At 42.5% G+C, this 22,624-nt stretch overlaps 1 protein-coding gene across 4 annotated transcripts in view; it reads left to right on the top strand.

Moving 5' to 3' along the window:
• The window catches only part of klc1a (kinesin light chain 1a), a 58,233-nt gene that overhangs the window by 4,572 nt on the left and 31,037 nt on the right, over positions 1-22,624 (top strand). For all 4 annotated transcript variants that reach the window (XM_052089515.1, XM_052089516.1, XM_052089514.1 and 1 more), the window contains exons 2-3: positions 12,322-12,598; positions 12,730-12,795. In XM_052089515.1, the coding sequence (XP_051945475.1) occupies positions 12,323-12,598; positions 12,730-12,795 (342 nt within the window). In that variant the 5' untranslated portion in view covers position 12,322. The remainder of the gene's footprint in view (positions 1-12,321; positions 12,599-12,729; positions 12,796-22,624) is intronic.

Genomic DNA, 22,624 nt, shown 5'->3' with positions numbered 1-22,624 from the left:
TGTGTATCAGTACTTTTTGAACATTTCCAGCACATTTTAACAATACCACGATTAGGGATGTCAATGTGAATTTTTGATGGTACGATTATTGTCTGATAATTATTTTTATTTTTTATGATTATCTTAAAATTTACCTATTATGCAACAATAAAACCCTCCACAAACATATCACAACTTAAGTTTATTGCAGCATACCTTAGGACATGCAGTTAACATATATATTCCTACTTCTAAATTGAAAACAAGTAGGTAAATTACTTGTATTTAAGTAGGTGCAATTTTCTCTATCTGCTCTCTAACACCAAAACGTACTGTACCTTTTCAACAAAAAAGTATTTATACCCTTTCAATAAATACAAATAAAAAAAAAACAACTAACTTAAACCATGTATTTAAAATGAAATGGTGTCAGGCTAGGAGAACCTTCTTTCTATATTCAGTAATCTAACGATCAGCCGGATAATCACAGCACAGTTACTGCAATATTATTAAAGTAGGAAAAACTATTTGGAGGCATCGCATTCACAATATAAAGCTGAACCCCTCCTCTTTTAAAATGGATTTATAGTTTCAATTCAGTGTTTGACTTTACCAAAAGGTAAACATATAATATATATATAAACCCTAGAAATGGTTGTGCGTGAAAATCCCAGTTTTTATATATATAAACTCTACATATAATATTTTCTGTGTTTGTAAAATTATTACCTTCATCTTGGCATGAATCTCTGTATGGTGATCCCTCAGATGCTGGAACATATTAGATGTGTTCACTGACACACGTTTTTGCTGACACTTTTTTTGCATAATGGATACCCCTCTACAACTATTGTGTCATTTTTGTAGATGGCCAAAATGCTCCCAAATAGCTGAATTAATTTGCTTCTTCGGTGGATACAATTCCGGGATATAGCGTTGTTGTTCCACCATGTTTTCGTTTTGAGAGTTTCACGTGCGCTGAAATTTCACGTTCTGCACGTGCCCCGCCTTACCTAGACAATCACCTCGTGAACTCCGTTACCATAGTAACAGCCTCACAGACCAGCCAGGCATTCTTTTTTTTAAATATAAACAACATGGTTGTTTTTTCAGGTTTTTAACTGTAGCTTCAAAATTCGTATGGTTTAATAACCGTGACCATTTTAATCACGGATAATTGTGAAATCGGGTAATCGCGACATTCCTAACCACAGTAATACTGATCGTGATAATTTTGGTCACTATAATCGTGATATGAAATTTTCATACTGTTTCATCTCTAGTATCAACCATAAGTTTGTGTTGCGAAGAATTAATTTTAATTGTTGTTAATCCATTTGGTAATCACTCTCTCAACACTAGCCTATATATGTTGTCCAGTCACCCATATATTTACCTTACAAAGCATCAGTATCATGAAAATTGCATGTATTGCTATAATTGCAGGCATGTCTGATGTTTAGGAGATGCACTGAAGATTTTCATGGGTATCTGTGCTGGTGACATTACATCTCAGAATATTGGTATAATGTACTTGCTTGGTATACTTGTGGATCTTGTGAGCTATTTGAATTAGGATGCAGATGGCTTGCTCTGCTCAGTTGACATACCGTCCGTCTTTGCTCAGTGAAAGCATTTGTTTTTGGTGTAGGAGACGCACTCTTTGAGCAGCGAGCGTTTGAATGTCTGGCCAGCTGCAAGCTCGGGCTCTGCAGTGGCCTCTCAATGACAAGGTGGATGGTTCTCCTCTGGGTAATCAATGGGACAGTTATAAATTTGGCCCCACAGAGGAACACAAGCACAATTTATAGCCACGCAAACACGTGAGCTGCAGCAAATGTATTTTAATAAGCCTACGCTTTGAAAAACACACAGCATGACCAGTCAGATTCCTGAGTGATTGACTCTTTATGATTCTTTTGAATCTACACTACAAAGCTCGACCCAAGTTACTGAACAAATCATTTCCTGAACGAATAAGTCTTATGAACTGGCTCTTTTTTTTTTTTTGTGAAGATAGGCCAACACTTTACATATTAAAGTTTTTTAATCAGTGAAATAGTATTTAAAAAAAATAATAAATGAACAAATGAAATATGTTGCCACATTTTTGTTTGTATAGAATAATTTATTATTTAATCTATAGTAACAGTAAGACCAATTATAGGGTTACATTTATGCTTCTAAAAATTGTTAAGAAGTCTTGCGTAAACACGGCATTTGCAAGAATTGTATTAAATTTGTTATACTGTATCTGCTCTGTTGAAATCTGAAATTGTCTCATAATTTGGCGATAGACAATGGGCCATATATGCCAAAAAAAATATTTCCAAATATTTTCCCCTCTAAAGTAAAATTAACAGTAATTCTGAAAAAAAAAAACCATTTATTTATTTTTTGCAAAATGTTTTCAACTTGTATCTGGTTCAATTTAGACATCAGCTCACTTTTCATTCACCCAGTTACTTTTAGAACCTATTCAACTTAAATATTATTATAATTTGTAAACAAATAATAATAATTTATTATTATAGTAATATATCTCAATTGTGCACCTTTCACTTTTAAACCCTCACGCTTTTATTTTGACAGTTTGAACTCTCCAGGAAGTCTGTTTTTAGGCAAGTTCACAGTAGTTTAATTAGATTCGTATTCAAATTTTGGTAAAAATGCACCGTTCTAAATGCATATTATAAGTGAACCGAACTATTGAGCATGTACATCTGAGATGTTCTTCTTTAGTATCGCTCAAATATTGCGCACCACGTGAAGGCTAAAAATAGCCACATGTGTGTGTAAACAGAGCAGCGGCATTCACTGATCAGCACGCTGCACATATTATATATTTACTTTATTAAACAGCCTTTTGTGATCCACAGAGCTAAGTGGCTTTGAAGAATATACACGAGTCAAATGAACTACTTTAATTGTGTTTTTATGGTTCTTTTATGTAATTTATTTAGCTTTACAAGAACGAACATGACTAACCCACAGCATTGGATTTGGATCGGGCTAGTCGGACCGATACCCGATCCGTCTAAAAGCTTCAGTATCGTAGCCGATACCGATCCAGGTATCGGATCGTTGCATCCCTAGTCACAACATGAGTGTCTTGATTCATTGTTTCTGTTAAGACTAAATTCTCTTCCTCTTTATTTATGCACAGCTGTTACGTAAAAAATATATCCCTCAAGTTGCTTCACCAGAATTACAAAGGAAGAAGGCAACGTTTGAGAGACAGACTACTGTAACATTTACACACAATGTTTGAGAAACCAGTGATGGTGGTATCTCTTAAGCAGAGTGTCAGAGCAATTAGAGACCTGTTGCAGAGTTCTCTTAAATGTAGCACAACAACACAGTGATTTATTATGGCAGTCTCACTCAGCCCTCCATGAAACAAAGAGCTGAGGACACAGACACCGGTCTGAGAAGTGTAGTAGATTTAGAAAGACAGGGTTTCTGTTTTTACAGTTAGGCTATATGCTTCACCTTCAATGAAGCTTCCTTTTAATCTCTGCACCATTTTTTCCCCCTTCTGTATGGCCTTTCTGAAATGTCAGCAATATCACTTCCTATGGCTCCACAGTTTGGATGTTGTAATGGTTAATTGCTTTAGGAGTTCAACCCCTTTCCTTCTGAGCTTACAGGAGAGTATTTCCGGATGGACAGGGTCGTGAGTCATGCTATAGTAGTGCTATCGGATTAACAGCTCTGAGTAATGAGCCTCTTACTAACCTGCTCAATCCCTGCTTGAAAAACCACAACTTCCTCTTATCACGGCATCTCTTTCTCTCTCACTCTTTCCACATTTAGTAAGAAAAGAGCATAACTGGGGTTCGGCTGATGTACTGATCACATCAAAGGCCTCAAGTGTTTTGTCTTCCATGGAAAATGAATCATACAGTCTGGAGTCATGCATTGCCTGTCCTCATATGATCTCGTAATTTTAGGCTTTGTGATTTCCGATCTTTAGGACTTTGTCCACACTATTATTTTGCGAGTGATTAAATCAGATCCATTTTGTTCAGACAACAGTCTGTCAGTCAGTATATCTGGAATATCAACAGGTTGCTACAGTAATGACATAAGCGTCAGCACAATGGCAAGAGACATTCTTCCACAACTCGTTTTTTTTTTAAAATCACTATTTCCTAATCACTACATGGCAAATGCCACAGTTTCAACTATTAAAAGGGGCAATAGTAAGAAAAGTGAATTCAGACACCGCTGTATACACCGATCAGCCATGACATTAAAACCACCTCTCTAATATTGTGTAGGTCCCCCTCATGCCACCAAAACATCACCAACCTGCATCTCTGAATATCATTCTTAGATTATATTTTTCTCACCACAATTGTACAGAGTGGTTATCTGAATTACTGTAGACTTTGTCAGTTCGAAACAGTCTGGCCATTCTCTGTTGACCTCTCTCATCAACAAGGTGTTTCTATCCACAGAACTGCCGCTCACTGGATGTTTTTTGTTTTTGGCACCATTCAGAGTAAATTCTAGAGACTGTTTGTGCATAACAATCTCAGGAGATCAACTGTTACAGAAATACTCAAACCAGCCCGTCTGGCACAAACAATCATCCATGTGATTATCTAATCAGTGTGGCAGTAGTGCAGTGTATAAAATCATGCAGATATGGGTCAGGAGCGTCAGTTAATGTTCACATCAACCATCAGAATGGGTGAAAACATGATCCCAGTGATTTGGACTGTGGCATGATTATTTGTGCTTTGATTAATAGAGATGAGACATCCCCAGAGCAAAGCTTTAAAACACATTTACACTTCATGCAGTATAGCATGAAATCTGCATCTCCATCCCCTCAGTGCATCTGCTCACCTTTCTGTGGGTTTCCCTATGGTACCGTTGTTCTTCAATTCACCTAAAAATCACATCACCATCATTTTCGTTCATAAAAGCACCCTGAGAAATGATAGAGCCTTGGTTTACTTGGCAATTCTGCATGTAAACACTAATATAATATGTTGTGCTGTTGTGTGTCTATCATTATGGTTTTTTATTTTTTTTTTACCATTGATGGGATCTAGCTAATATCTATATGTACGCTTAAAACCTTTTCGAATTGGCTTATTTCATTTTTCTCTTCAAAGAAATTTGGATTTGTTTCTTGCGTTCGATTAAGTCAGTGGCACACATTCTTATGTGCATGAGAAGGAACTGAGGAGTCTATGGACTTATATGTACACTCACTGAGCACATTATTAGGAACACTATGGTCTTTTACTATTGTAGCCCATTCGCCTCAAGGTTCAACATGTTGTGCATTCAGAGATTCTATTCTGCTCACTGTACAGAGGGGTTATCTGAGTTACCGTTGCCTTTCTGTCAGCTCGAACCAGTCTGGCCATTCTCCGTTGACCTCTCATCAACAAGGTGTTTCCGTCCGCAGAACTGCTGCTCACTGGATGTTTTTTCTAAAAAAAATTCCCAGGAGATCAGCAGTTACAGAAATACTTAAACAAGCCCGTCTGACACCCAAAATCATGCCATGGTCGAGATAAAATGTTTTCCACATTCTGAACGCCAGAGTATTCTTTGGGTGTCCGTGTTGCAGATCACTCCATGCACAGTATGTGTGATGGAAATTGCATCATCAGCACAGTCTCACAGCTTAATTTAGGTGTCTTCTTGCCCCACGCACGCTTTCCTCGGCTGTGCCGCGCATGCACGTCTGCTATTGAATGTAATAAAAGATTATCACAAAGAAACTGTAGTGGGCATGCATCAAATGCATTCGTATTTGCTCGGAGGGGGCTTTTCAACCGAAATTAAAATAAAATTATGATATTATAGACTTTTATTTGTCATCCTTATCCTATGTACTTAGCTTAGTCTTATTTTTAATTAGTTATTTTTCTGTGGTAGCCTGTACGGCTGTTTGAAATAACTGTTTGAATAACCATGAACAAAACTATACAACATAAAAGGAAATGCAACCCAGGATTTTAAAATACAGGTTATGTTTAATCTATGACAGGTCGACACTTGATTTCCAATGTAAAATCTGTCCGACAGGAGCAGTCTGGCTGTGCTGTCGTGCATCTACAGTATATGTAAATTATTAATAATCATAGGATATTACTTCAAAAGCTCACACAGCTGATGTTATTTTCCATTTAGTAGTTAATTTAACATGCTATGCTAACATGCTTTAGTTATAGAACATGTTATAGTTACATGCAATTTTTTTATCATGTTTATAATTCTGTTTATTGTAATTCTGTTAGTTTCTTATTTTTTCTATTTATTTTATTTTCAAAAGGGAGACTTTTTTTACACATACTTCAATAAAATAAATGGTTTCAAGTTTCAATTATAATAAAATGTTTGCTCAAAAATAAATAGATAAATAAAATAACCCTTCTGTTTTCACTGATAATAGTAATTTTGTAATACCATATACCGTGATACCGTGAAACCGTGATATTTTCTGAGACGGTTACCATACCGTGAAAATCTCATATCGTTGCAACCCTAGTGCCTGGTAACTACTTCATAGCCGTGTGCTTACTGAAAAATCATTGCACAGCTTAGAACATCTGTCAACCAATAAGAATCAAGCATTCAACAGACATGTGGTATAATGATGAAGATGATGAATGATGAATCCATAACATGTCAAATAAGGTAAAGTTTGAGTTAATTTGTATTAATTAAGTTTAGCATATTGTGATCATGTTTGTTAGTGTTGTTAATAAAAGTTATGAATAGCGAAGAAAATCTAGCATTTTCAAATTAGGATCCCTGAGTTAGAAATTTGTAGTATTGCCAATAATAGTTTATTTTAAGTCACCCTGGCTTGACCTGAGAACTTTGTGATTTGTTTATTTTGAACAGACCATTTGTGCAGCAGATTCAACAATGTTTTCATTCTCAGCATGTGTTCATTCTTGGCATGTAAGTGCTTCCTGCCTGGTGGCTGTCACGTGCCAGGGAACTAGATGCTTTATGGGTCACATGAATCTCTGCCGTCTTCACTTCCTATTCCCCTGCCTCAGGAATACAACACAAGCCCAATGCATGGGACTAGCATGTAGACTCACCTCTCCTTTACATCAGCATTGCAGGGAGAAGATTGTACGATTATTTTCACTAGAGCAAGACCTCTTAGAGCAAGATAGTTAAGACAAGTTCTTTCCAAATGAATGGGTTTTTCCTTCATCTTTGCTTTAAGCTGGATATATTGCATTTGAAAGGGTACTTTCTTCTTACTCTTTGGGTGTTTGTAACTCCCAGTGGGCTTACACCACTGCCTCACCCTCAGTCTTAGCAACCGAGATCTGCCTTACCAGGTGAGTTGTGTCTTGGGAACAACAAAGATAGATGCTTTGTTTTATCTTGGCCACCCTGGATTAGACTGAAAAGAGTGAGTAGCTTCTCAAATTCCTGGATATACATTACATTATCGGATGCACCATAGAGTGCACTTTCTTTTTGTCTTCAAGTTTTATCTGTATTATCTGAGTTGTAAGTGTTAGTTGTGCTTGCTAAAACTCCTATCAGTGGCAATTGTCCTTTTTTAGAAAATAGCTAGCTGAGTACATTGCCAAGATGGCCATAAGTTTCCATGGTGTTTTATGGGCGTTGGTTGGGAATTAATTATTTTGCCTAGCGATGGTGGAACATTTTTCTTTCTTTTTTTTTTCTCCTCACATTTAGTGTAACTTTACTTATTTATTCAGGGTTCCAAGGCACAAGAACAATAAAGAGAATAAGTACTCTCATTTGATTGCCTTCAGGGCCACCATTCACACTGTCAGTTTTTGGAATTGACAACCGTGTTTATGAACATGTGTGACTCACAAATTGTCCTTGGAGCAGATGAAATCATGTCTGTATTCATGTAACTGAAGTAAGTCCTCTTCTCTAACTCGCAATAGCCTCGTTTAATGCATGTAACCATAGTGACGTAGACTTTGTATTGCATCTAAGGATTTAATGCTTATTCTCAATCTGATAATTTCAGGCAGTCACTTTGGTTATATAATGTTGTTGTCACACTCTTTTTTTTTTTTTTTTTTTTAACCAAACTTTGTATGAACACATGTTTTTTGTTTTGTTTTTGCATCTGTATGGTAGCCAATTTTCAGCACTTTAGTAAAGCAGTATCCCATGAGATCCCAAGAGTTCTGTTGTACTGGATGTCAAGCATGGCTGTTTGCTGTAGGCACTATTCCCATTATTTTGGGAATAACAGTTTATCTATTTTTCTCTGCTAACGAAAACCATTCCAAACAAAGCCATAGCAGAATCAGTAGTTGCATGTCGCCAAGCAATGGGTGGACTAACATTCTGTCTGGAATGCTGCAAAACACAGACAAGTGGACTGATGCAAACAGTGAAGGGTCCCAGTCCTGTTATACTAAATATCAGCACTTTTGGAATGCTACTTGTCCAATCAAATTAGAAGTCTGAAACTATCTGTTTTATAAATGTATTATTTTTGTCTATTTGCACCCCTGTGTAAATATTATCTGCCTCACAGCAGAGCTATTTGCACCTCAATAGTCTGGTGGAACCACAGAAATATATGACAAACAAATAGATATCTCTGCAGTGGCATGGGGTGTAAAGGTGGTGTGTGAATGTGTACTGCTGTCTTAGCAACCGTGTTTTGTCCCACTTGTTTTCCCATCTGATTTCCTGTTTCCACTCTTACTATTTCCTTTAATACTACTTAAAATAATAGATAGAAATTTATATAAATGTTAATTTTATCACAGTGATTTGGTCACAGTGAATGTCGACGAGTGCATTGAAGGGTTTGATCCAGAGTCTGTCGATCACAATCGTTCTCGAGTGAAACCATGTTTTTTTTAAACGAAGGTGATTTTTTTTCTAAGGTTATAAGAGTAGAGATTAATGTAGTGTGTCTTTGTGACTGTAAATAAACAGAATAAACTCACTGCAATGATACCCAGACTGTATGTTAGTACAGTGCATTCAGAAAGTATTCAGAGCTCTTCATTGTTTCACATTTTATGTTGCAACTAAAATGCATTCAATTATTTTATTTTTTTTCACATTAATCTACACTCCATACCCCATAATGAAAAAGCAAAAAACAATTTTTTTCATTGCTTTGCAAATTTATTAAAAAGAAAAAAGGTGTTGACATAAGTATTCTTTACTATGACACTTGAAATTTAGCTTAGGTGCATTCCATTTCTCTAGATCATCTTTGAGATGTTTCTACACTTTGATTGGAGTCCACCTGTGACTAATTCCATTGATTGGACATGATTTGGAAAGGCACACATTTGTCTATATAAGGTCTCACAGCTGGAAATGCATATCAGACCAAAAACCAAGCCATAAAGTCAAAGTTACTGCCTGCAGAGATCAGGGAAAGGATTGTGTTTCGGCTACATTGAAGGTTCATAAGAGCACAGTGAACTCCATAATTCTTAAATGGAAGAAGTTTGGAACAAACAAGACAGGCTGATCACCTGGCCTAACTGAGCAATCAGGGGAGAATGGCCTTGGTAAGAGATGTGACCAAGAACCTGATGGTCACTCTGATTGAGCTCAAGAGATCATGTGTGGAGATGGGAGAAACTTGCAGAAGAACCACCATCACTGCAACACTCCACCAATCTGGGCTTTATGGGCTATCAGTGCAAGAAACATGAAAGCCTGCTTGGAATTTGCAAAAAAGCACCTTAAGGACTCACAGACTGTGAAAAACAAGATTCTCTGGTCTGATGCCATGAAGATTGAACTGTTTGGCCTCAGTTCCAACCATCATGTCTGGAGGAAACCAGGAACCGCTCATCACCCGCGCAATACCATCCCAAATGTGAAGCATGGTGGTGGACGCATCATGCTGTGGGGGTGTTGTTCAGCAGCAGGGACTGGGGGACTGAATGCAGAATGCAGCAAAATACAGTGATATCCTTAATGAAAACCTGGTCCAGATTGCTCAGAACCTCAGACGGGGTCAAAGGTTCACCTTCCAACAGGACAATGACTCTAAGCACACAACCAAGACAACGCAAAAGTGGCTTAGGGACAACTCTGTGAATGTCCTTGAGTGGCCCAGCAAGAGCCCGGACTTGAACCCAATTGAACATCTCTGGAGAGACCTGAAAATGGCTGTCCACCGATGGTCCCCATCCAACCTGATAAAGCTTGAGAAGATCTGCAAAGAAAAATGGCAGAATATCCCCAAATCCAGATGTGCAAAGCTTGTAACATCATAGCCAAAAAGACTTGAGGCTGTAATCGCTGCCAAAGGTGCATCAATTACCTACTGAGTTAAGGGTCTGAAGACTTCTATCAATGTGATATATCAGTTTATTTATTTATGGTCCTCATTGTGGTGCGGTTACTCAAGTCTCAGTTGCCTCCACTTCTGAGACAGTCAGTCCTTGCATCTCATCAAGTGGCTTCATTGTGCATAACACTGTGTAGAATCCGCATGCTATTCTCTGTGATCCACGCACATCTTACCATGTGCCCCATTGAGAGCGAGAATCACTAATTGCAACCACGAGGAGGTTACCCCATGTGACTCTACCCTCCCTAGCCACCGGGCCAATTTGGTTGCTTATGACACCTGGCTGGAGTCACTCAGCACACCCTGAATTCAAACTCGCGACTCCAGGGTTGGTAGTCAGAGTCAATACTCGTTGAGCTACCCAGGCCCCCATTTTTTTTTTATACTTTTGAAAAGTTATGAAAAATCGGTTTTATGCTTTGTCGTTATAGGGTATGGAGTGTAGATTGAGGTGAAAAAATAATTAAAGCATAACTTAAGGCTGCAAAATAACAAAATGTGAAAAAAATGAAGGTGTCTGAATACTTTCTGAATGCACTGTATTTAAATGTGTGTGCAAACAGCATTTGACACTATGTGTACCAGGTTGCAATTAGTATTTTCTAGTGATGCACCGAAATGAAAATTCTGGGCAGAAACCGAAAATTCAGGATGCACTTGGCTGAAAACTACTATTTTTTTTTTTTTTTTTTTTTTAATACCTATTTTCAAATAGTTTTTTTTATATAATTGTATTCATATTTTACTTTTTTTTAATTAATTTCATGAATTAAATTATTCTGAATTTTAAAAACTACAAATCAATAAAATGATCACACTTTTATTGAAAGTATAAATTCTGTTATATTATAACAATATTAAATATATTATTCTTTATTCAGTTCTTTAACAATCAAATGTAAAAGATTTTAGTTTTTTTTACCAATTATCCAATAAATGTAATGTTATAGAAAACTCTAATGATGTGCAAAACAGCAGTCAAGTAATGAACTTAGCAGATCTAGGCTGGCATCTTGAAAATACAAAACGTTTAAATAAGCTACAGTCATTTTAATGATAACAACAGGCAGAACACAGAACGGCAGAGGGCCTCTATTCTGTTTATGTAAATGTATTTATACTTGAATATAAAATTATTGTACAAAACAACAGTAATTGAACTAAAACCAAACTCAACTGTAAATGACAGATGTAGCCTCAAATGAAAAACAAAGTTTTGCAGGGCTAAACAAATTTTAATGTAATTGCTATACATGTAGCAAATTGGACTGCTTTCTATTTAAGTAAAAGTGTCAGGTTTCTCTTCAAGAACAAAAGTTGCTCAGCTTTCTGGCAACTCAAGAAGATGAGATGCCGCACTGAATAGTCTTTCTCTCTGTGCTGGTGCTTGGGCAGATAAATACCTGCGTGCAATCCGCTTAAGCAATGGAAAGCGATCTTTGTTCATGTACCAGTAGTCAAGAGGATTGTCACTTTCGCAATGTGGGCATGAAGCAATCGACTGTGTTCCGCAACTGCTTTCGGGTCCTTTAATAACAAATAACGTGCGAGGAAGGGCACTTGGTGGACTTTCTGGTGCCCTCCTAGGGAGTTGGTGCCCTACACAGACTGCGTAGTATGCGTATATGTTGCGGCGGTACTGCTTATTAGTATTATATAGTATTTCCACACCACTGACATCGGCCTTTGCTGGGCAGCACCGTGATTATGATTATGATTAGATCGATCGAGAGTGAAATCTGAGCACTGAGGGGCAGGTAGGCATAAATATATATATATTTTTGGCCTTTTTTCTCTTTCGGCCAAAACAAAAAGCAATTTCCGGCCGAAAAGTTTTGGTGGACGAAATTTCGGTGCATCCCTAGAATTTTCCATTATTTGCACCAGGGTTGGGGTGCAAATAATATCTGCCACTATTTGCACCAGGGTGCAGATAGCATCTGCCTTATTTTTACCATATGTTGCAAACACTGTCACATATTAATAGAAACTTCTGTTTTCATGGTTGCATTGTGTGTGTTTAGGATGCGTGAGGACATGTCGAGCATGGTGTGTGTGAAGGAGACGGAGGACCAGGGGGACCCTGGCGAGAAGCTGTCACAGGATGAGCTGCTCAGTCGGACACGGGAGGTCATGCAGGGACTGGAGGCGCTCCGTGCCGAACATCAGGCTATCCTGGAGGGGCTGATGGGGACCTTGCGCTGCCTCAAACAGAGTCAGGAGGGTCGTGCTGTGGAGGAGAAGACGACCATGATCCAGCGGTCACTGGAGATGCTAGAGCTGGGCCTTAGCGAAGCACAGGTGCAGTGTGGGAATTCCGTACATGATTACGTATTGGAATTGGAAGGGAAAGTGGGAATATATTTGAATAAAATAGTTTCTGTCAGTGCTGACACCTTGGCTACTCTTTCTATGTGTTATCAATGGCACAGGTGATGATGGCTCTCTCAGGACACCTGAGCGCAGTAGAGGCAGAGAAACAGAAGCTTCGTGCACAGGTACATACAAACACACACTGCACCACATCAAAAATTAAACTGTGGTCTTGAGTTCATTGGAGCACAAACACACACTCACTTCAGTTGCTTGGACAGTTGCAGGTTCAGTTGCAGTTACCCCCCCCCCACCACTTATTTTCTAAGTCCCTTTTCACATTTTATATAGGCCTGTTACTAATATATTTTTTTGAAAATCGAATTTAATGAGATCAGGGAACAAGCACATTTTCAAAAATGACAAAAATAAATTGATTTGACAGGAAAGATCCTGTGGAACCCTAACACAAACCCTAACCCTAACTTCATTTATCACAGTAGCACAAATAGGATTTTCTTAAGTTATAGCGGCTCCTAGCATCCCAAATTGAGGACATTTTGCATGTGACATAAGAATGTTCTCTTTTCCACGTGTCTTGAGTTTGAATGCTCGCAAGATACAGGCCAATTAGTCATTATAGTCCACTCCCAAAAACATATTTGCCTATATCTTTGGAACGATATGACACAGAATTATTTTTATAACTTTTTGTCAAGAGGGTCTGTAGAAGATATATACCAAATTAGGTTTTCGAATAAATCGAAACTGTAAAAAAATAAATCTTGTGAAAATGGAAATTCAAGTGGCCATATGATTTGGGGGCACTGGTGGATTCAGAGAAGCTAAACATTTGTATTGTAGCCTATAGACCCTTTTACTGTTTGTACACAATGATGACGTGGCAACGTATGCGCGCGCATATTGGCAACGGAAGTATGGCGAGAATCAGCAGCCTGTCAAGCTACGCGAGCGGATTAAGCAACACAGACAGAGAAAGTTATTTCAAAAAGTTGACTTTATCAAATGGTATCCGGCTACCAGATCTGTGTACTATAGTGGAGTGGATAGAATACGTTAGCAGATGGCCAAATATACAGTGGCCAGATATATATACGTATTTAGTTGAGAAACCGAGCGTGTACACCCGAGAGAAATTACGAGCATATAAATCACTGGATGCTTATGAATACGTTGTCTGTGGTCATGTACAGAACGTCAAATACCATGACATAGACTCAGAGTTTTGTGTGTTGAAATCAGAATTTCTTCCTAGTCAAAGACAAGGACACAAGACAACATTTTATGTTGTTGTTATTGATTGCTGTGTGTTGACGCACTTCTGTTTAAAGTTTTATTTTGTAATGCTATAGTACTTTAATAGTAACTATGTTGCTTGCATACATTGCAATTAAACTACTAATAACAATTACAAATGAAATTGGAAAGCACTGTGAATTGTTGAGATAATCTTGGGGGAAGTACATTATACACACCAGTGGCAGCCAATGTTGGGAGGTTTATTATAATGCATTATGTTTCATGTACAGTAAATAGGTTTTACAAATGTAAATCACGTTAAAACTAATACATGGTAATGTGTTACTCATTTGGAAACAACACTCTTACAGAGGTTTGTGAGGGCACCACATACAGTCACAACATCTTCTAGCATGTTAACCTGCGACACTGGAATAACCGTTTGCAAAATCTTAAAGTTTTTCCACCGACCAATAACTCGCTCCACATGGATTCTCACACGAGAAAGTTGTCTAGATGTGTCAACTTCCTGTGCAGAAAGCTGCTTTTTTCCTTTTGTGAAATGAGGGATATGAAGGGTTGCACCATAAGCTGCAAGCTCGTCTCTGATGAGAAATCCCCTGTTGGCTAAAACCTCATCCCCAGGCTCCAAAAGTTCTAAGAAACCTGACTCTTTTGTGATCTGCTTGTCTGAAACCCGTCCACCCCACCCAGGAGATAGAAATGAAATTGCACCAGCTGGAGTGATGCCGATTAAATATTTAATTGTGTTGTTGTGTTTATAATTTGACCATGTCTGGGCCCTAGCAGTCAGATTACTGGGTCTAGCTATGAAAATTTCTGTGCAGTCTATTATGCACCGGCAGTTTTTTAAGTTCCGCTTGAATGTTTTTGGCATATTTTTAAGTATTGCGCCCTTACTTGGCCATTTAATGAGTGGCTTAAGGACCAAGGCCATACCAGGGACCCAGCTCCGCAAAATATTTGAAATCGTGGTTTTTGATAATTTAAATCTATATGCCAAGTCAGTATTACATAGACCCAACCTTAATTTCATCAATATAACCAACAGGTGGTCTTCTAGTGTAAGTTTTTGGATAATTCTTTCTAAGCTGCCTGTTATTTTTGTAACTAGCCACTCAAAGAGCACGGAGGTCAGTCCGGTGAGAAAAAACAATTGTCCAATGTTGCACTTGACAGTTGTGTAGGAAAATGTAGATTTCTGCAGCTCCTCTTTCAGCTTTACATTTTCTGCTTGTAGTGCCTCAAACTTCTGACACAGGTGTACATAGTCCTCCTGAAGCTGACAGTGTCTCTGGTTCAGGTCATCATATTCCCTCTTTGTAACTGGGATGTCGTCTTCAGCTTTAATAAAGAAAAGTGAAAAATTAGCATGTGCTGCAACCAATGCAGACAATTTCACAATTGGGGGTTCTCACACATTTTAGCAATGATTTTTCAAAACTTTTCCATGATAGAAGAGGAGATACTTTATTGATCACAGGGAGAGATTTTTCAGTCTGCATTTGACTCATCCAGGGGCCTGTGTACTCGTATACAGATATGCAATTAGAGCAGTATGCCTGGCAGGAGCACACACACACCCTGACAATCAATCAGTTAAGATGAAATATATTCATACCTGGACAATGATCCATGCTGCATTCTTGTTTCAGAGTTTTAGAAGAAACACATAGATTTGCTGCCGTTATTGGTCTATCATCTCTCCTCCTATTCCTATGGTTCCTACAATAAAAACAGCAGAAATGTACAGTTATGCAAGAGAGAAAAACAAACTAAATAGAACAGAGGGGGAAATTAAATATTCTTACCTCTCCAACTTTGCTTCGGGGTTCTGGCTCGGTTTTGTGTACACAAACACAGAAGGCACAAAATCAGGACTACTAGAGTCCAATGACGCCTCACCTTCAAATAAAACACACACACGTTTGTTTACTAGCCAAATCTACTGCCAGTTTATCAAACTTTACCTGCATTTGAATATTATTCTACATCGTACAGACAATCACTAATGTAAACGAGGATTACTAGAGTCCAATAATGCTTCATCTGCAAATAACACACACACAGTTTGTTTACTAGCCAAATCCAACACCAGCTTATGAAACTAGCTGCATGTGGTCATCAAACTTCAGCTGCATTGATAAACTACACCGTAGGCTACAGACAATCAATAATGTAAACCATGCTTTCCATTAAACTCAAGAGTACATAGATAAACGTATCGGTTACCTAACGTAACCTCGGTTCTCTCTAGATGAGGGAACGAGTATTGCGTAAGCTAGCTTACGCTACGGGAAAGATTCAACTTTTCTGAGATATTGAAGCCAAAAAATTATCCTTAATTTTTGTATCCATTGTCAGCGCAGTCGCGGCAGCTGCAGACCTTGAGCGGGCTAGCTAGCGAGCTCATAGGTTGCTCTGCGGCAACTGCTGCAGCCTATAGACGAGCTTGGGCGAACTTCGCATCCAATGAGAGGCGTCCGCGCGCTCACTGCAACAAAGCCCGCCAAAATGGGCGTGACTAGAGTGCATATAAGCGTAGTTCGTAGGCTGGAACCCTGGTTTTCATTGACTGAAGCGAAAAGTACGCGTAGGCGCGAAAGCACGGCCGGCTACGCAATACTCGTTCCCTCATCTAGAGAGAACCGAGGTTACGTTAGGTAACCGATACATTCTCTCGTATTGCGTAAGCTAGCTTACGCTACGGGAACCCATTGTCAACGCCGTGCGCGCCAAGCATCCACTGTATGAGCCCCAGGGAATTAAGGGGGACCCGGGGGATCCCTTATGAGTGGGGAAATAATATTTGGCCGGCAAGAATGCGGGTCATTGATTGTGTAATACATAAGCACATAGTGGGAAGGGAACGACAGAGCGGCGGTGCCGGTCTGTGTGGAATGTGTCCCATCAGTGCAGCTCACCAGGGGAGCTGTAGCGTATTAAACCGCTAGTAGTTTTGCCTGCAGAGCGGGCACTTCCATATTGTAAAATCTGACAAAGGTGGAGGGGGAAGTGCTGGCAGCGCCGATAGGGAAATGACCTGTGCTCTGAAAGGAGTACCGATCACCTTGGGAACATAGCCGTGTCTAGGCTTTAAAATGACCTTGGAGTCACTTGGTCCAAACTCAAGACACGCAGTGCTGACAGACAGCGCGTGAAGGTCTCCCACACGTTTGACTGATGACAGGGCAGTCAGAAAAACGGTTTTGAGTGAAAGGTATTTCAAATCCACGGATTGAAGTGGTTCAAAAGGGGTGGCTTTCATAGTTTCGAGAACTATAGAAAGATCCCAGATAGGAACCGATGGGGGGCGCGGGGGATTCATCCTTCTAGCTCCCCTGAGGAAGCGGATGACCAGCTCGTTTTTACCCCATGACTGGCCGTGCAGGGGTTCAGCGAACGCCGCAACGGCCGCCACATACACTTTGAGCGTGGATGGGGATCTGCCCTTATCCAGCAGCTCTTGTAGAAATACGAGCAGCGACGACACCCCACATGTCCGCGGGTCCAGGTCTCTGTCGGTGCACCATTTTGAGAACACAGACCATTTTGACGCATAGAGTCTTCTCGTGGAAGGGGCTCTAGCGTGTATGATGGTGTTTATTACTCCTTCTGGCAGAGCGGCGGGTAGTCGTTGATCACCACGCTTTCAGCGCCAGCGCTCTGGGTGGGGATGCCAGATTGTGCCGCTGAGCTTGAGAGAGGAAATCTGCTCTCACTGGGATGGGCCACGCCGCTGTCAGTGACCGCTGCGTAAGTTCCGGGAACCATGTCTGATTCTCCCAACGCGGGGCTATGAGTAGCACCGAGTGACGCGTTTCCCTGATCCTCTGCATTACCTGTGGCAATAGCGAGGCGGGAGGGAAGGCGTAAGCGGGCGTCTGGGCCAGTCCTGGGCCAGCGCGTCCTCGCTTTGAGAAAAATATTGGGCAGTGAGAGTTCTCTTTGGACGCAAAGAGGTCTATCTCTGCTCTGCCGAATAGGTGCCATAACGTCTGGACTGTTTGAGCGTGCAGGGACCATTCCCCTGGGGGAATATTGTCTCTGGACAGTCTGTCCGGGCCGTCGTTCAGGTGGCCTGGCACGTGCGTCGCCCTCAGCGAGCGCAGGTGGCACTGGGACCAACTCAGTATGCGTTTAGTCAGATGGAAGAGGTTCCTGGATCTGACACCGCCCTGACGGTTTAGGTAGGATACCACAGATCTGTTGTCCGAGCGGACCAGGACGTGGTGACCCTGAATGACTGGGAGAAAGCGCACGAGTCGCGTACTCGACCGCTATCATTTCCAGACAATTTATGTGAAGGAGCTTTTCCTGAACTGACCATAGGCCGAAAACCGGAGAGCCCTCGCGAGACCGCGCCCCAACCCGTGATGGGCAGCGTCTGTCGAGATGACTTTCGGCGAGATACAGCTCCCATTGTCACTCCCCGCTGATACCATTCGGCCACTGTCCAGGGCTGCAAAGCTGAAATACAAGTCTGAGTCACCTTGATGGGCTGGCGGCCTGTGGCCCAAGCCCGGCGAGATCGCGTGGTGTTTAGCCAATGCTGAAGCGGGCGATGTGCAGTAAACCCAGCTGAAGTACTGCTGCGGCTGAGGCCATGTAGCCTAGCACTCTCTGAAATTTCTTCAGAGATGTGAGGCTGTTCATCTGAAATGACGCGGCTAGTCGCTGCACACGGCGCGCTGTGTAGATAAGCGAGCCGTCATTGCCACTGAGTCTAGTTCTATTCCAAGGAAGGAAATTGCCTGACTGGGCTGTAGTGAGCTCTTGGTCCAACTGACTGCAAGGCCCAAACTGTTCAGATGACTGAGGAGAACTGTCCTGTGAGACAGAAGCTCCGTATGTGATTGTGCCAAAATCAGCCAATCGTCCAAATAGTTCAGAATTCGCAAACCCTGACTCCGCAGGGGTGCGAGCGCCAGCGTCCATGCACTTCGTGAAAGTACGGGGTGATAAGGACAGGCCGAACGGAAGGACGGTGTATTGATAAACCTGGCCGTCAAGGCGAATCTCAAGAATGGCCTGTGACGGGATTTATCTGAATCTGAAAGTATGCATTTTTCAGATCGAGAGAAATAAACCAGTCCCCTGGCGCACATGCGCGAGGAGTTTGCTGGTTGTAAGCATTTTGAACGGTCTTTTGCAAGCGCTTTGTTCAAAACCCTGAGATCTAATATTGGTCTGAGGTCGCCGTCTTTCTTGGGGACAAGAAAATAACGGCTGTAAAACCCGACTCGCTCAGGGAGGCGGCACTCTCTATGGCCCTTTTGCACAGAAGGTTTGCTATTTCTGAACGCAGCATGCACGCTGCTTCCGTGTTCAAAGTAGTTTCGAGACGCCGCTCTGAAGCAAGGAGGACGGCGATCGAACTGTAGCAAATAGCCCTGTTTTATTGTGCTTAACACCCATTCGGATATCCCTGAATATCTTCCCACGCTTTGAAGCGTAATGTTAGAGGGTGAATGGCCAAATCGCTCTGATTGCCGCGACACAGCGCGCTGAACAGAATGTGTGAGCGCTTACTGTGCTTATGCTGGACTGCTCGCAGACAGCATGGACAGGCTGTTCTGTGAGTGACTTCCGATTGAGGTGAATGGGGAAAGAGTCACGCCTGTTAAGTGATGCGCAAGCATAGCCACGGGCACGGGACTTACATACAGAGAAGTGTTTGCTGGCCGTGTGACAGAGCGGGCAGAGAATGGGTGCGCGCACGTATTCGTGAGCGCATTTATTGACTCTAACACTCGAGTGGTTCGTAACCGCTTTTGAGTGTGCTCTGATGGGGACACGGAACGTGTAATGCTTGTGTGTAGAGGTGAACACTAGATTGTGGGCACATTTTCTACACATAAGGCTGGTCGTGTGACAGAGCGGCCAGAGAATGGGCGTGCGCACGGATTCGTGGGTGCGTTTATTAACTCTAACACTCGAGCGGGTCGTAACCGCTTATGTGAGTGTGCTCTGATAGGGACACGGGATGTGTAATGCTTGTGTGTAGGGGTGAGCACTGGATTGTGGGCACATTTTCTACACATAAGGCATGTTTACTCTTTACAAGATTTCTTTGGGTCGCCGTGAAAACGGCGTTTGAGTGCAGGCAAACGGGTAGTATCACCGGCTTGTTGGCTGCTGAATCCACCACTGCAGTAGCCTGAGAGAAGGGGACTGACAGGGGTGAAGCTTTGACGGTGGTCCGGCCGTGGCGGGACTGAGCCGTCGTTTTCTCAACAACGCTAGGAGGACTTCGGTTGCTCAGGTTTCAGTACAATCTTAGGCCGAGGCCCGCAGGGGGCGGCGGTCTGCGGCGGCTGTCTGAGCGCGATCGAGGGCGGCCTCCTGTCGACGCTGAGAAGTCTGGCTTGTTGAGCTGGGCGCTGTGAAGAGGCTCGTGCAGGAGGCTGGTCACGTGGGCGGCCTGCAGAGGAGCTAGCGCGACGAGGCAGAAAGCGATTCATGGCTTGGGCTTCGAGCGGTCAACAATGCCACTCACCGCGGAACCGAAGAGACCGGACAGAGAGCGGCGTAGTGCGTTCAGCTTCTCCCAAGTCGGCTAGTCAGATCTGAAACAGCCTCTGTCTGTAAGATGGCCATGGAATGCAGAGCAGATGCGGCTTGGCCGGCGGCGGTATAGGCGCGGCCAACACAGGCGGAAGTAGTTCTGCAGGCCTTAGACGGGAGCACCAGCTTAGACCGCCATCTCGCGAGGGCGGGCAAAGGTGCGGCGTGGAGTCTGTTGGGAGCCTGCTCAGGGGCGGTGACCACTCGAACCCGAGGCGGTCGACGGCCTGTGTGAGGAGGCGCTTAGTTCCCCTTCAACTCGGCGCGGGTCCTGCTGGATTCCTGGGCCGAGGAGGAGGCGTGTGAGCCTGACCACTCCTGCTGTCCAAAGCCATGATGGAACAGCCCTTATCCTCCGCTTCTTCGTCCGAGATGGCAGCAGAGCAGCCGCCGGCGGCAACTGCTGGCGTCCGGGTGGGCGGGGAAGGTGAAGGCGATGCTCGAGAGGGGCTCCGGCGAGGCATTCGCTTCTACCACTGGTTCCGGCAGCCTTTGAGAGCGGCGCTTTACTGCGCGGTTGAATGGAAGGCGCGGCGGCTTCAGTCCTGAGCGCTTCGAGTCGAGCCCGCAGGGTCGACATCGAAGCTCCTCGCAGAGATCGCATCCGCCTTCAGCAGGGCGTGCTCTGCATGCCCCAGTCCCAGGCAGAGAGCGCAGATGACGTGGCAGTCTCCGGTGCTGAGAGGGGCGCGGCATGAGGCGCAAGTGGAGCGAGGCATCTTTAAAAAGACGCTCGTACTCTTTTGTGAAGTTCATAAGAACTAGCTTGCTTTAAAAAGGATACGTCGCCGGATGGCGTAGCTCGCAGGACGGCTGAAGGTGGCGAAGACGGCCGGCTTCTTCGAGCGCTGTCCACGCTTGCTTGATGCCCCTCGAACGGCGACGCGGCTTCCAGTTCAGAGATGCGAAGAGCTTCGCTGAAGAGATGAAAATCAGGGTTCCAGCCTACGAACTACGCTTATATGCACTCTAGTCACGCCCATTTTGGCGGGCTTTGTTGCAGTGAGCGCGCGGACGCCTCTCATTGGATGCGAGTTCGCCCAAGCTCGTCTATAGGCTGCAGCAGTTGCCGCAGAGCAACCTATGAGCTCGCTAGCTAGCCCGCTCAAGGTCTGCAGCTGCCGCACTGCGTTGACAATGGATACAAAAATTAAGGATAATTTTTTGGCTTCAATATCTCAGAAAAGATTAATCTTTCCCGTAGCGTAAGCTAGCTTACGCAATACGAGAGAACCTCTCATAAGAGAACGTACCTGATATAAAGTGGGCGCTGCAGACGCGAGCACGTGTTGATTGTCCTCGCTCCAATCAACACGTTTAATCGCCTGCAGCCACAGGCGCCGTCGGTTCTTCTGAAACGGCTGTGATCCTGTCGGAATCCTATAAAACTTAAGCCCCTTGGTGGAATATCGATTAGTGCAACCGGAAACGCAACAACCAGACATTTTGATGCTGGGAAACCGTTTTGATACACTTTCGGAGTTGCTAACACGTTAGAGCCAGTGGGAAACAACACCACTTCCGTTGCCAAAATGCGCGCGCAACTATTTGATCACGTGGGCTGTAAAAGGGTCTTCGGTTCCAGGGTTATTAGCAAAATTGCGAATTAGCTAATTATAGCACCACCTGTGGCCAACTGTCATGAAAATTGATATGTGGCTTTGAGTTGACACCCTGCTCTTGTGTAGTAATTTCCATAACCCTTGGCCTTTCCCAATACGAGTTATAAGGTGCTGAATTGTGATTGGCCGTTGGTGGACATTTTTGCATTTAAACCAAAGATGATGCATATTTAATTTGAACTTTGTTGCTCAAACTGCTGCTAAGTTATGACCCCTAGGGGCGGAATTGTACAAAACTGTATACCGGCTTACGTTTGGAGTTTGCGTTGAGTAGAAACGCGTTAACCAAAGGAGTTTTATTGTTAATATCTTTGGAACGATGGTGGAACAAAGGTTTTTGATTTTAACCTTTACGGTTGCAGAGATATGAGCCAAAACGTAAAAGTGTTTATTATAGCACCACCGAGGTTCAGATGTGTTTGTGCGCCTGAGTAGTGGGGGTGAGGGGGTTTGGGGGTTGGGACAATCCTGCCAGGTTTGGTGGTTCCATGACTTAAGGTATCTGATGCCCAGACACTTTTAGGGTAGGAAAAAAAGAAGAAAA

This window comes from Xyrauchen texanus, chromosome 24 (assembly GCF_025860055.1).
Source record: "Xyrauchen texanus isolate HMW12.3.18 chromosome 24, RBS_HiC_50CHRs, whole genome shotgun sequence".
Taxonomy (NCBI): Eukaryota; Metazoa; Chordata; class Actinopteri; order Cypriniformes; family Catostomidae; genus Xyrauchen; species Xyrauchen texanus.
The sequence above is the reverse complement of the archived record's forward strand: the minus strand, read 5'-3'. Positions and strand labels throughout refer to the sequence as shown.